The 14,123-nt window shown below is 53.7% G+C and overlaps 1 protein-coding gene across 1 annotated transcript in view; it reads right to left on the bottom strand.

Annotated features, from left to right (window-relative positions):
- Cspg4 (chondroitin sulfate proteoglycan 4) overlaps window positions 1-14,123 on the bottom strand; it is a 35,991-nt gene extending 21,868 nt beyond the window's left edge. Inside the window, exon 1 of the mRNA XM_048417308.3 lies at window positions 13,912-14,123. Within this exon, the coding sequence (XP_048273265.3) occupies window positions 13,912-13,999 (88 nt within the window). The 5' untranslated portion in view covers window positions 14,000-14,123. The remainder of the gene's footprint in view (window positions 1-13,911) is intronic.

Genomic DNA, 14,123 nt, shown 5'->3' with positions numbered 1-14,123 from the left:
CTTGCTTGCCTCCCCTTGTATCTCCAAGGACTCCTTCTCCTTCCTCCACCAGAGACTGGTGCCCTGGCTACTGGCTCTCTCTGCTCTGGGCTGGGGGAGCAAAGTGATAGGGAGGCAAAATCAGCTTATGCAGTCCCCACAGACTAGAGTGTGTACGGTGGTGGGTGGGTGCGGGTGAACACACCTGGATAGAGCATGTGTGTGAGTGAAGTCTGGGAGGAGGATAAACACCAAAAACTCATAGGACCGGGTTCTGGATCCTGGTGGACCAAGACTGAAAGGTAATCTACCATACTGCTTGCTTCTTGGGCCCATTGGCCAGGGTAAATCTGCCTAGGGGGCCTAGCTTGGGGGAGTATCTACTCCCAAATCTGCTCCCCACCTCCCACCCCCATCAGCACATCTCACCCCCTCCGAGGCCAAGGTACCATCCTGACCCTGGCCACCATCTTTCCTCACCTCTTCTACTCTGAAGGTAAGGAGGAGAAGATGAAATGGAACAGATTCAGGTCGGACCAAAGGGGCGATGGCCTCCATAGACATGCCACTGGGGTAAGCAGCCACGCCGACACCTCCCCCTGCTAGGGGCTCCCTGAAGTCTGCACAGGGTCACTGTTCTGTAGCTATCCCCATCTGACTCTGGGGTTCCTAGCCATGTGAACAACAGTGGGCTAGCTCAGAATCACACGGGACTAGAAGTTAGAGCAGAAGCCCTCCTTCTCAGGACGAGACCTCATCCCAGGGCAGCACCAGACCACCAAGCACTGTCAGAGTCACGGGCAAAGGACCCCCACCAATGAACACCAGAAGACTTCACCAGTAGGTCAGCCTGATCTACTTCCCCTCACCCCAAGAACTGTGAGGGTCCACCAGAATCACGCTTGGACCTTCACTCTCTCACTGACTTTTTGGTTCCCTGAAAATCCAAAGAGGCAAGAACAGAAGATGGTTTCCTCAGCTATTGCCTGAGCTCCACCTCTGGCCCTGGCCTCAGCTCCTGGACCTCTAAACAACTACCACCAGTCAGTCATGCTGTGGGCCGTAGACTGAGGATGATTTCCAAAGCAGAGGCTCACATGAGGGATGCGGGCTCCTGGAGAGAAAGCAGCAAGGGGCTGGGCATGCCCTGTGAGCTCTCTAGGGGCAGGGCTAGTGTCCTGGGCTTCCAGCCACACATCCCAGCCCGGGGGCCATGTGGGGCACTAGAGGAAGTAGGAGGGAAAATGAGAGGTTTTGATGGAACCAATAGCCCAGAGTCCACCAGGCTGGAGGCTGGGACTGGAGGAAGCGGGTCTCAAAGGAGTCTTTGTAGAGAGCTCCACTGCTCCCTAGCCCCAGGCAAAGAGGGAGGAACCAGTGAGGGGGAGGGAGCAATTCCAAGAGGCTTTTCTCTGCCTTATAATTTTCCTCCTTGTTCAGATGGGTGGATTTCTAGGCCCTCTCCCACATTCCCTATCCCTTGCTGCCAGGCCCTTGGGGGTGTGAGATTCCCATCTCAGTGGGCTCAGGCTGGGACAAGGTTAACGGCAAGCAAAAGAAAAAGAAGGGACTCCCTGGAGCCCTAGCAGGATCTCTCTGAGACACCTCCCATCTTACAAGTGGGGACACTGAGGCTTAGAGAAGACAATTCCCTGTGAAGGGACAGAGGCCAGACTAGGGCTGAAGTCCCTGGGGGTGTGGTGCCAGAGTTGGGTGATGTGGGTGCCAGCAGGGAGGTGTATGCACACAGAAGTGGTGGCTGCCATCGGAAGTGAAGCATCTGCACTGGCTGTGGTGGGAGGAGGGTGTGAGGCTTGGCATCTTGCCTGGGGAAGACACACTTTTTCCCTTCTTGTCCCCCTGAGGCTCCCTCTGTCAGGGTCGGGTGGAAGTGGGAGGAGCGGAGGGCCGGAGGGAACGCATCTGCTTTGGCTGGCAGGGTGAGGCGGCCTGGCTTCTCCTGGAGCAGCTGTGGTGGGCTCTGAGAGCTGCTGGGAGAGGGAGGGGCTGGCAAGAGGTGGCCCAGTCTTCTCAGAAGCCAGTGATTAAGTGCCAGTCCTGCCCATGGGGATCTTGGAGGTCAGGGAGAGTGGACAAAAGGGGGTCTAGGAATTAGGCCTGGAGTGGGGGCGGGGCTACTCTGAGAGTGTCCGCTGGGCCAAGTCCTCTCACAGGCAGAGCTCATAAGACATAGACCGCAGTGCCACAGACCAGTCATGAGAGTGGGGGTGTTGGGAAGGTATCTCAGGGTTCCCTCGCCTGGCAGGCTGGATTTGGAGATGGAATGGGTGAGCTGGGATAGGAAACAATGACTATGGGCCTGGTCAGTTCTGAAGTTAAAGCTTGGTGGCATTTGTGTGCAGAACAGGTCATGTTCCTTGGAGCAAGCATGTCTAACATTTAGGGAAGAAGAGGGAGGGACCTCTAGAAAGATGCTTCTACATGCTAGAAGCTCTTCAGGGTAGGACCCAGGCTCGTGTCCCCACGTAGGGCACCATGGACATGTAGATGAAGGGAGCACCATGGACATGTAGATGGAGGGAGGACTATGGACATGTAGATGGAGGGAGGACCATGGACATGTAGATGGAGGGAGGACTATGGACATATAGATGGAGGGAGGACCATGGACATATAGATGGAGGGAGGACTATGGACATGTAGATGGAGGGAGGACCATGGACATGTAGATGGAGGGAGGACCATGGACATGTAGATGGAGGGAGGACTATGAACATGTAGATGGAGGGAGGACTATGGACATGTAGATGGATGAAGGACCATGGACATGTAGATGGAGGGAGGACTATGAACATGTAGATGGAGGGAGGACTATGGACATGTAGATGGATGAAGGACCATGGACATGTAGATGGAGGGAGCAACAATAGGCAGAGGAGTAGAGATCAAAAGGAGGTGACATTTGACCCTATTTGAGAATTTCCTTTAAAAAAAAAGCCTTTTTTTTTTTTATTTTATGTGTATGGGTATTTGCCTTCATGTATGTCTGGGCACTACGTGCATGCAGTCCCTGTGGAGGCCAGAAGAGGGTGTCAGATTCCCTGGAACTGAAGTTAGAGCCAGTTGTGAGCTGCCATTCAGGTGCTGGAAATCAAACTCATGTCCTCCGGAAAAGCAGTCAGTGGTTCTAACCTCTAAGTCATTTCCTTAGTCCTGGGAATGTCTTTCTTTCTTCCTTTTCTTCCTTCCTCCCTCCCTCTCTCTCTTCCTCTCTCCCCTCCTTCCCTCCCTCCCTCCTTTTCTTTCTCTCTCTTTCTTTCCTTTTTTTGGGGTTTTTTGAGACAGGGTTTTTCTGTAGCTTTGGAGCCTATCCTGGAACTAGCTCTTGTAGACCAGGCTGGCCTCAAAGTCACAGAGATCCACCTGCCTCTGCCTCCCGCGTGCTGGAATTAAAGGCGTGTGCACCACCATGGCCCAACCTGTCTTGAGAATTTCTATCGAGGAGATTTGTCTCAGGTCGAGCAACAAAACATCACATTGGCCAGTGCCCAGCCGTAAGAGTCTATGGCTAGAAGGTCGGGCCCAGGAACTACGGAGTCAAGAGATAATCAGGCTCCGTGCACGGAGCCCTAACGGAGGTCTCACATCTCCTGTGGGTCTGCCTCCTGTTGGAGGTGGGTCCCACTGCCTTTCCTGCCACCTGTGGCTCCCAGGAGCTAAATTCTGCTCTTGTTACAATGTATCCATCTTTTTTTCTTCCAGTCTCAGGTATGATCTCTTTTACTGAGTCCCCAGGTCCACTACCAGTGGCTCTGGACATCTGGGCCAGGAACCCCCATGTCTAATCACACTCATAGCAAACAAGGTCATGTTGCCCCAACCTGCACACTGGCCCAGTAAAGTTCCCACTCTGCAGCCACTATAGACAGAATCCTGAGTTCTCCGGGATCCACATCTTCCTCCCTCCTCACAGCCAAGGGATACCTATTTTCCATCTATCCTGCCTCTGCCTCTAAATTCTCCCCCAAATTAATTTCCCTTCCCATTGTGCCATTCTACAAGGCAGAAGACCACCATCCGCGCCCGCCTTAGTGAGCTTCCTGCCTTCCACTGCAAGTAGTAGCCACAGTTAAACCGATGTGGAAGACCCTGAGTGACCTTGTGCCTGTCCACAGTCTTCACCCTCATCTCCCTTGAACTTCACCATGATCCAGCCTTGCTGGACCTCAGGCTTTTCTGTCCAGATCTAGCAGACACCCATGCCCTGTCTCGGATCCAGCTCTTTTTCTTTCTCTCTGAAAACAGACCTCATGCCTCCCTCCCCTTGTCTTACAGCCAAGGCACTCTCCTTTCATTTGGGGCTCAAAGTCACTCAGCTGTGGAGAGTTGTGTTGCCGCCACTTCTCTTTGTTGACACTGTGAGTCTCAGGCACAAGGTCACTTGTGTGATGGAGGGAGTTGGCAGGGAGGGTGTATAAAGGGTGGCCACATGCCCTCAGGTGGCCCAGGTGGCCCAGGTAGCACCTTGGAGACTGCCTTGGATATTCTTCACTGTGTCTCACCTCCAACCTCCTTCCTAGCCCTGCTAACCACCTAAGGGGCCCAGGCACAGTGACTGAGGAAGGGTGGGAGACTGTTCCAGCCAGGGAGTGCTTTTCTGGCCATGGTGACCCAGTCTGATGCTTGTTTTTAGAGAAAATAGACTGTGGGCCCCTATTTATAGCTGGAGGCACAGCCACAGACAGAGGATAGGATTTGAAGTTGTGCAGGCCCTTGCTCCAGCAGAGCTCAAGGAGGGGCCATTCCCAGGCCCCCTCCCCATCCCCCAGGCTCTGAGGAAGTGTCTGTGGGATCCTGACATTCCCTGGGACAGGATGTAGCCTATGCTTTGGGCTAGGGGACAGGGCCTGGGTGAGGGGGATGGAAAATTTCTCTCGGGATTATTGGTCTCCAGGGCCCAGACTCCCATTTGGGAATGGGTGGATGTGGGTCTATTTTGTCTACTGAGAAGACAGAGGAGGGTCTAGGGGTGCCATCTTCAGAGGGAGGACTTCAGACTGGCATCCAAACTGGGTAGAGGATGACAGAAAGAAAGTGCTGGACCAGAGAGGGGAGAGGCAAAGATGCAGCGCTAGTGATGGGGAAGGAGGAGATGGGGAGAGAAGAATCACAGATATGGGAGAAATGGAGAGATCCAGTCAGGGACAGGGATGGTCAAGGTGGAGAAGCAGAGATGGGGTGGAAAGAGTCTGGGAGAGACAGCAGCATCCCAGTGGTAGGCAGGAGTAACAGCAGAAGCCAGAAGCGGGCATTTCTGCCTGCGGTGAGTCTTCAGGCACAGTGTGGGACCTGAGCTGGAACCAGATACGCCAGGGCAATAGTGGACATCTCTGTGTCCTTCACATTAGAAGCCAGGCCTTCTCATTCATCCCTAGACCCTGGGCTTGAAGATCCCTCTGGTTCTCTCGGTGTACAAGACTAGGTCTGGTGAAGGGGCAATAAAATGCTACAGGTAAGGCAGGGCCTGTGGGGTCAGCTCCACCTTAGGCTTACTAGCGAGTGTGCTTCCCAGTCCTGAGAGGTTCCAAGCCAAAGCAGCAGAGATAGCCACCTGCTGCTAGTCACTATGCAGACTCTGTCGCTGTCACCATTGTGCTTATTAGGGACTATGGGCTGCCTGCAGCTTGGGCATGTGTCATGCAGCCATAGCCACAACCGGTGACTCAGATGGTTAAAAAAAGGAGCAGTCCCGAGCAGTGACTCAACTGGCTCTGGAGGGGCTGGGTGGGTCTGGCTGGGACAAAATGGGGTGGTCGGAGTTTATTTTTGGCAGGGTGGGGCCAAGCTAGGGGGTGGAAGATGGGAACCCGGGGGTGGAGGGAAGCTCTCATCCTGGGAGGGCCCCAGGGTCTGGGGCTAACTTTGGGAAGTGATTCCCAATGCCAGAGAACACTGGCTCATCAGTGCCCTGAAGCCCATCTTTCTGTGTGACCCAGGACAAGCAGCTAGCTAGAAGCTGAGCCCCCATCTCGTTCTTAAGAGCTTGGATTCAGAATTTTAGAGCTGACTTGTGAGATCAGAGTTCCCATGCAGAGGCACAGAGAAGGACAGGGGTCTGTTGAAGGCCACACAGCAGGGTCAGATATCTCAACCTGTCACACAGTAAACATAGGCTCAAGTCCCCTACCTCTCTCTCAGTTGTCACTAATTGGAGGAAGAAACCTCCATCTCACTCCCTATTTCTAGAAGGACTCAGCTGGGCTGCAGATGGGTGACCAGAAGCACACGGGCCCCAGATGCCTGGAGACAGAAACAGCCAGGGGTAGGCGCCTGGATTCTATTAGCACATCCGGGGAGCTAGCCTGTCCTTTCCCAATATGCTATGAAATGAAGGCAGAGGTATCCACACAGTAGGAGCCCAACCCGAGATTTAGGATTGGGTAGTCCTTCGTCCCAAGGGTTCTTCTGGAGTCACAGGTACCAGACTTCTCACCCTGTAGACCTCTCCGGAAATTAACTTCTCGCATGTCCTCATGGGGCTCACACATGGACATCACCAACATCCCAGAGATTTCTTTTCAGCTTCTCTCAGCCTGCATTTCTGCCTGTTGCTAGGTAGCTACCACTGCTGATTATGAGCAGTGTTAGTGGCCCTATGGTACTCTGACGTCAAGCCACTTTAGGTCAGAGTCACTGGGCTCTTATCAGAATTGGAGAGTGTATCAAGCAAAGCTCTGTGGGGTTGGCAGAGGGCAAGAAAAAGACAGGCTTCTGGGTTCCCCTGCCCGTAAACAGTACTGGGCCATTTTCTTCCTGCTCACTTAATTTCTCTGGGCCTGGGGTTTGAGTACCTTTGGACACTCACTTGGCATCCTCTGACTAAGTTTCAGCTGCATGCCAGCTTAGGGTGTCTTGTTTAGGGCTACAGCTCGTGGGAAGAGGGCTCTGGGCACCCAGGAGGGGTCTTCTGCTTCTGTAGGTGAGCAGGACAGGACCTCAGTCCTCAAGCAGGACATGCGGAGCCCTGTTGCCACTTTGTGAAGGGTCCTGGCCCGGGGGTGCGGTGAGTAGGCAGCAGTAGGCTGGCAGCCTTCACAGAGTCCTTGCCTTGAAACCCTTCCTGAGCAGGAGCACCCCACTGCTGAGCCACCCACCCCAGAAAGACAGGAGGAACCAAATACCAGCAACCTCGGGCACAAGGGCTCACAGACCGTTTATTCCAGGCCTCGGTCTGGTTTCGTTGTCTTTAACACATGTGAGAAGCAGGAATTATTCTTTCCTGTTTTATAAAAGACTAACTGGAGGCTCAGAGGGGGCCAAGCCAAGGTCACACGAGAGTGTTAGAGCTGGAATCTAATCCCAGGAGCGCTCTAACACCATGTTTGTAACCACTGTGCCTAGCCTCTTGCCTCCCCATAGAAGGTCTAGCCCAGGGCTGAGAGCAGGAAAGGTGGGGGTTGAGTCAAAATGAGAATAGGAAAGGAGCTCATCCATAGCCCAGAGACTCCCCAAAATGGTGATTTGTTCTCCCTCTGCCAGGAAGGGGTGGGGAGGCAAGGCTGCCTTGCCCCAGCTGCAGCAGGGAGGAACTCTCTTCGTGGGAATCAGCATCCTGGGCCCATTGATATTTATAGCTGCCCCCTCCTGAAATGTGGGCGGGGAAGGGTTTGCTCTTAGGTGGGAACGGAAGTTGGTCTCCTCTCCCCAGTCTTCTCTGCTCCCCAGAGAGCAGATTGGCCTAGACTTAACCAGAGGTCCTTCCTGGGACAGGGTGTGTGTCCTGAATTGGGGGGCTTCCCCTAGGACTGCTGACTTGGAGCCTGGATCGTGTTCTTGTCAGAGCCCATGGAACAATGCACTGTGTGTGTGTGTGTGTGTGTGTGTGTATGTGTACATGTGGGCACACACATATTCACGCATGCACACCTGCTGAGTGTCTAGCCGTGGGTCAGGAGACAGAGGGACGGTGAAAGTAGGTTGCTTTATACAGGGTCCCAAGAGAAAAGCTTACTAGGCTACAGGTCTCAGAGCCATTAGCAGTAAAAATACTTTTTACCATAAGTGGTAAAAAGGGGCCGTGGTGATAAAGCTCAAAGGATTGGGGAAGGGAAGTCCAGCTGTGGAGACCAGCTGGGGCAGATGTGGAAGGGTGCTGGGAATAGCAGATGCTAACTGGCTGGCTCAATCAGATACTAGGACATGATTCACCTTGACCTTGGAGACTGATGCTCTGTAGGGAGAGAAGGGCACAGGGTAGCGACGATGTGGTGGGGTCTGCTGACAGTGAGACAATGAGGCTTTTGCCCACTTGAATGTTCAGGAATCCTATTTGATTGTAGGAGTAGCAGAGTGGGAGTGTAAGACAGGAGAAACTTCAGAGTCTGGGTGTGAGGAGGCTGTATTCTGGGGCTCTTCCCTGCCTTCAAGCTTCCCACTGAATTGCCCAGAGAAGGACTCTACTGGAAACCCCACAATCAGCCTTGAGTGGGATTCTTTGAAGTAGCTTCAATCTGTCTCTTTTTCTCTCTGTCTCACCCGCTCCTCCTCCCTCTTTTCTCTCTGCCATAGAAACTTCTATTAAAACAGTATATTTTTGTTTTGTTTTGTTTTTAACACAGGATCTCACTCACTATGGAGTCGAGAATGTTTAAGGGCCTTAGACTCACTATTTAGGCAAGAATGACCTTGAACTCCAGATCCTTCTGCTTCTGTCTCCAAGTCTTGGGATAACAGGTGCACGCCATCACACTCAGTGTCTGTGATTCTGCTGGGGACTGAACCCAGGGCTTCACACATGCTAGACAAGCTACCAAAGAAGCTGCATCCGTAGCCTAACATTATACCATCATCATCATCATCATCATCATCATCATCATCATCATCATCAATTTTGAGACAGGGTCTTGCTATGTAGCCTAGGCTGGACATGAACATTCAATCTCACTTCTTCTTGAGTACAGGGATTACAGTAATGTGCCATCACTCCTGGCAAAAAGGACATAAAACTCGATCGTTAAACATTTGTTCAGGAAGCTGCTCCATGTGCACTGGGTCAGACAGCCAACCCATAGTCCCAGAATCATATACCTCCAGGTGGGCTGGAGTGTGACCCCCGGGGGCACTTTGAAGCACATTCTGAAATCCCTGGTCAGCACAGTGACTGCTACAGCCCCCAGTGGAACGCCCCTGTGCTTAGTTATGTGTTCGAGAGCCAGGAAGCAGGAGATGAGACATCTGCTCCCACGGGGCTGCTGCTCCTGTGGGTGAGGCCACCGCCCATGCCAGGGAATAAGGACAAAGGGCAGGGAGGCCTGGCCCCCAATCTACTAAGGAAACACTGTGTGACTCCAGAGCAAGCACCCTCTTGAGCTCTGCTGTGACCCACTTGGGGCTGGTCTAGGGTCAGTTTCTGCTGTTAGGTCTGTGGAGGCAGAGGGGGTGGGGACATACTGAAACATTTAAGTAAGCATGAGCCATGGCTGGCAGCCTGGCTAATGCACACCAGAGTTGGCAGAGCGGGCTCCTCCACAGGCTTTGAGCCGGCAGGCGTGGGTAGGCACTGAGTGAGAGAGACTGGTCAACAAGACAGGCACTGCTCTTGGCCAGGGCCACCCACGCTACCTCCAGAACATGGGCGATCCACACCACTAAGCCACCTTGACAGCAGCCCCAGGCTACAACCTGTATCAGAGACAAATGTGTGGCTTCCTTTGCCGCCCTAGCTGGGAGTAGGTGGAGGCTTTTAATGGAGGATTTGCTATGAGGTAGGATTTGCTATGAGGTAGGAGGACTTGGAAAGGCGGGGAACAATTGCTGGAGGGACCCGCACTTCTCTAGAAGATATCTCTTTTCCTGTGTGTGTGTGTGGGGGGGGCTGAGGTCACTAGTGGATACCTCTACCCTGCTGGCCTGACCTGGGATGAATGAGAATGCCTTGAGTGATTGGGGGAGTCCTTACTTCTCTCTGAACCCAGTTTCTTCCTCTATGAAATGGGACGATTTCCCGTCTTATACTCCAGCACCCAATAGGGCTGGTTCTGGAAGAAAAACGATCAGGCTGAGTGATGAACTGGCTTTACCCTCTCCCTGTTAGGAGATTTGGGTTCTCCTGGTGGCCAGAGAGCTAAGGAACCCTGCCCTAGATAGGATCTAAACACTTAACTATTGGTGCTGATCTAGTTAATGCCAAGATTCCTTGCAGATTCAGCAATGAAGGCAATATGGTGCACCCAGATCCACCTTGTCTGCACTTAGAGCAAGAGTTTTATCTCTGGAAGGCTTTGCAGAATTGACATAGGCTGGGGCAGAGGGCACGCCGGAGGGGCTCTGGACATGGCCAGCACTTGTCGGGGAGTCAGTGATACAGAGAACCAAAGAGGGAGCAGGCCTAAAACCTAGCATACAGGCCCCTAATTTATCTGCTTCTGGTCTTGACCAGGAGGTGCAGCTCTGCCCTGCCTGACCCTCACGTCCCCCAAGGCATCACCCAAGCCCAGGTCTGTCTGGAGAGGACTGGAGAGGAGGCAGCAGCTACTCCTGCCCTTACTGCCTCTGTCAGGCTCTATGAGAGCGGTCGGATACCACCATGGCCTGCGCTTGTGGGTCCTCATGTGCGTGCCCCATCTGTGTGCACCAGTGAACAAGCAAGCATGGACGTCAGGGATATCCAAGTCCCCCTCCCCTCCCCTATCCTGGGCAGCACGCCCAGTTCCCAGAGAGCCTATACACTTCCTGTGTGAGCTCCACACATGCCTGTTCCTTTCCCTGTGGCCCTCTCCCCTTCTGGTCCAAGCAACCAGCAGCCTGGCCCACCTGGCATGGCTCACCCGTCCCCATAGTCCCCCCCCCCCCCCCCGAGTCAGGCACTGCTAAAAGGCTCTTCTTGTCCTGCCTGGGCATGTGGACACTGGGAGTGGGAGCTCAGTTATGTTTGGTTCTGGGGCAGCTTTTCTAGAGTCTGGGTGGGCTGGGTTAAGGCCCTGGCCTCTGCCCTGCCTCAGAGATCCGGGGCAGCGCACACAGTGCAGACACAAGGTTCATCTGTCTCCACACCACTCTAAATCACTCTTAGAGCCAACAGAATCTACTCTGACTCTCTTTCTAGTATCTGGGTCCCGGAGCACCTCTGTCTTAAATGCCCGATCTCTTCAGATCCCCGTCCGGACTGTTTCTGTTATGTAGGTCCCACCTCAGTCCCTTAGATCCCAGGCGAGGCCAGGCCAGAGAGGAGCTATGGGAGTCAATGTCCCCAGAGCTGTACTCTGACACACCCCAGGTGCTGAGGTTAGAGTCAAGCCTTCTTGCACTGGAAAGCCATCTTCGGTCTCCCCAGCCTGTCCTTCGGACATCACTTTCACCTTTCCTCTGCTTCTCTGCCGAGGGTCTCCCACAGAGCTCAGAAGAAGTGGACTCCTTTTCTTCCCCTGGGCTTTTCCTGGGCAGCTGGGGTTCTGCAAAGGCCTTAGACTTCGGCTTCCTCTCTGGGGGCTCATTTCTCCTGTTTGTACAGTTGAGACGTTGCCCCAGATGGTTGCCAAGAAAACTCGCCTCCCAGATCCCATGATCTGGATACTCTGGAATGCTGATAGGTGCAGGGGAGCCACCCAAGTGTGCCTCGGCTGGGACAAGAGAACAAAAGTACCTCCAAGAGAGGTGGAGTAGTGACACTTTCCTCAGGCAGAGCCCAGGATGGTCTGGTCAATGGGACTCCATGGGTCATGAAAGCCAGACAGCATGGGATACCTGGAGGCCCCACAAACAGAAATCAGCCTGGTGAAGAAGCATAGCTACGCCCTCCCCGAGCCTCCTGATGCTGGGCCATGAGTTCAGCCCCCACGTGCAAACCTCCTAGACAGTGTTGGGGTAACAGAGTTGGGTGTGCTATGCAGAAGCTCTGTCTGGCATAGGGGAGAATATCAGTTATTTCCTTCTTCCCCTCCCCCAGATCCTTGCTGAAATCCAGGATGGGTCTATTGTTAGGCATAGGCACCCGGCTACTCCCTGATCTATACCTGCGCCCTCTTCTCGTTACCAACAGTGCCTAGGCTGTGGGCTTCATTTTGCCGTTTAAGGTTTCTGTGTCCCAGCCCAATGGCTCTTCCTGTCCTGTGCTCAAAATATGCCTTCCAGTCAGGCTGGTCTTTCTATTTCAACACCCTGTTACACCCACCTCCCGCCCCTGTCCAGGCTGAGGACCGCAGACAGGAGCGCAGACTCCCTTCCCACTCTCCAGGGCTCGAGTCAAGGATGGCTGGCCCACCCATCTTGCGTCTGATTTCTTCCACACCTTGCATGTGGGTCTTTCTCTACACAATTAAAAACTGCTCTTTGAATTTTACTTCATTTTTCTATCTCCTGAATTAACACAATTATTATCTCCATTTCCCGCTTCGCCCCCCCCCCTTTCTCTTTCACCTCTCTTCTTCCTTCTTCCCCTGCGCTTTTTTACTTTTTGTTCGTCTTTGAGGCAGGGTCTCACTCTAACTGAGATGGATCTGCGACTCATTCTGAAGCCCAGGCTGGCCTTGAACCCACAGTGCAATCCTTTAACTTCAGCCTCCCCAATGTTGGCACTGCAGGCACACATTGCCACACCCCAGTTCTGCTTGTCCATCTCTGTGGGGCCCTAGTGCTGTGTCTCACGTTGTCAGTGCTAAGATGGTATCTGGGAATTGCTCTCAGTTGAAGCCCATGTAGGTAGGGGCTGCCGGGAACAACCTCCTGGCTGGAAATTGGGGGCTGGATGAGCCGAACCCCCAGCTATCTCAGGTGTTCCCTTTCCACGTCTCCCAGCTCTGTTCACCACCAGGGTTGTGGAATTTTAGAAAGCGAAATCTGTGAAGCAGAAATGGTGAGCCTGTATCTACCCATGAGTCACGTTAGTGCAGGGGGTCTGTCCCTGACTCATTCCCTTCTGTGTGCCTTGTGATCCCCTTCTTTAGAGCTGGTTTCCCCCATCAGATGAGAAGGGTGTGGCCTGGGTCCCTGGAGGGGAGACTCGAGTTCCTTCTCTGCGCTTAGCTGCTCTTGGAAATGGCCCTGAAGAATGGAGGCTGAAGGCCTGATTCATACATGGGCAGTAGTGACTGACGGGCCCTGAGGCTGCATACTGTACGGCATCTCAGCCCTCGTCTCCAGCAAGGGAAGAATGCTGTAATGCTAGGGTTCCCGGCTCTCTGATGGAGGCAGTGCACACTAGCACCTCTGAGAAGGTTCACTTCTACTCAGTCTGCTGGTCAGGCACCACAGCTAGGGACAGGGGGTGTGGCATGGGGTACCCCAGGGCTGGGGTATCTCAGGGGTAGCAGCCTTGACTCTGGAACCTGAAGAGGGGGTGGTTCTGTCTGTCACCAACCAGGTCTTCTCAATGAGAAGAGCAGTGATGGGAAAAAAAAAAAAAGACATAAGGGTGGGCATAGGTAGAGGCAGAAGCCAGCCAGCCCTGGCATGAAAGGAGGGGTGCAGAGTTGTGAAAGGGTCCAGACACCAGGCAGTTAGAGGAGGCCACGGCAGAGGTGTGCTGGGTACACACAGGGTCGGGCATTAAGCCTCCTCTTCACTTCCCACCACACAACACTCCCCATTTCTGGCTCAGGGTATCTGTATTCAGGATGCCCACTTACTACTGCCACTGGGTGCTCTTTAAGTACCGCTATGATCACCCCAAACCTGTCTGGCAAAGAGACTGGATGGCACTGAGGTGGCCTGAGTGACCCAGACAATCTGGGTGGGCAGAGCCACGCCCTTGGCAATCTGACTCCAGGGGCCTCTTTCGGGGCCCTGACTTTCTAGGGTCAAGAAAGTCAGACAACTTGTGATAGCCAGAGACCCAATAAACATAGATCAAAGCTTTCCTCCCAGACCTTCAGCTTGGGGAAGAAGTACGGGCCCTTGGACTCTTGATCCTGGCCTGTGAGTATAGCCTCCACATAAATCCACTACGCTGGTTCAGGGTGTCAGCCCCTCACTCACCGGGAGACGCAGATCCAACCAACAGGGCCAAAGTAAGAACCAGGGTCAGGGCTGGAGCTGACAGCGGGTGTCCCGGGCTGAGAAGCATCGCGGCGGTCTGGGTGTCTGGACTTGAAAGGCTAGGGAACAGAGCGTGCCGAGTCTGGACAGCAGCGAGTCTCCAGTCGTAAATCGAGGGAGCAGGGCTCCTCGCGCGGGCTAGGACGCAAGGG

This window comes from Myodes glareolus, chromosome 4 (genome assembly GCF_982192425.1).
Source record: "Myodes glareolus chromosome 4, mMyoGla1.1, whole genome shotgun sequence".
NCBI classification, from domain to species: Eukaryota; Metazoa; Chordata; class Mammalia; order Rodentia; family Cricetidae; genus Myodes; species Myodes glareolus.
Note: the sequence above shows the minus strand (reverse complement) of the source record. Positions and strands in the feature narration are given on the sequence as shown.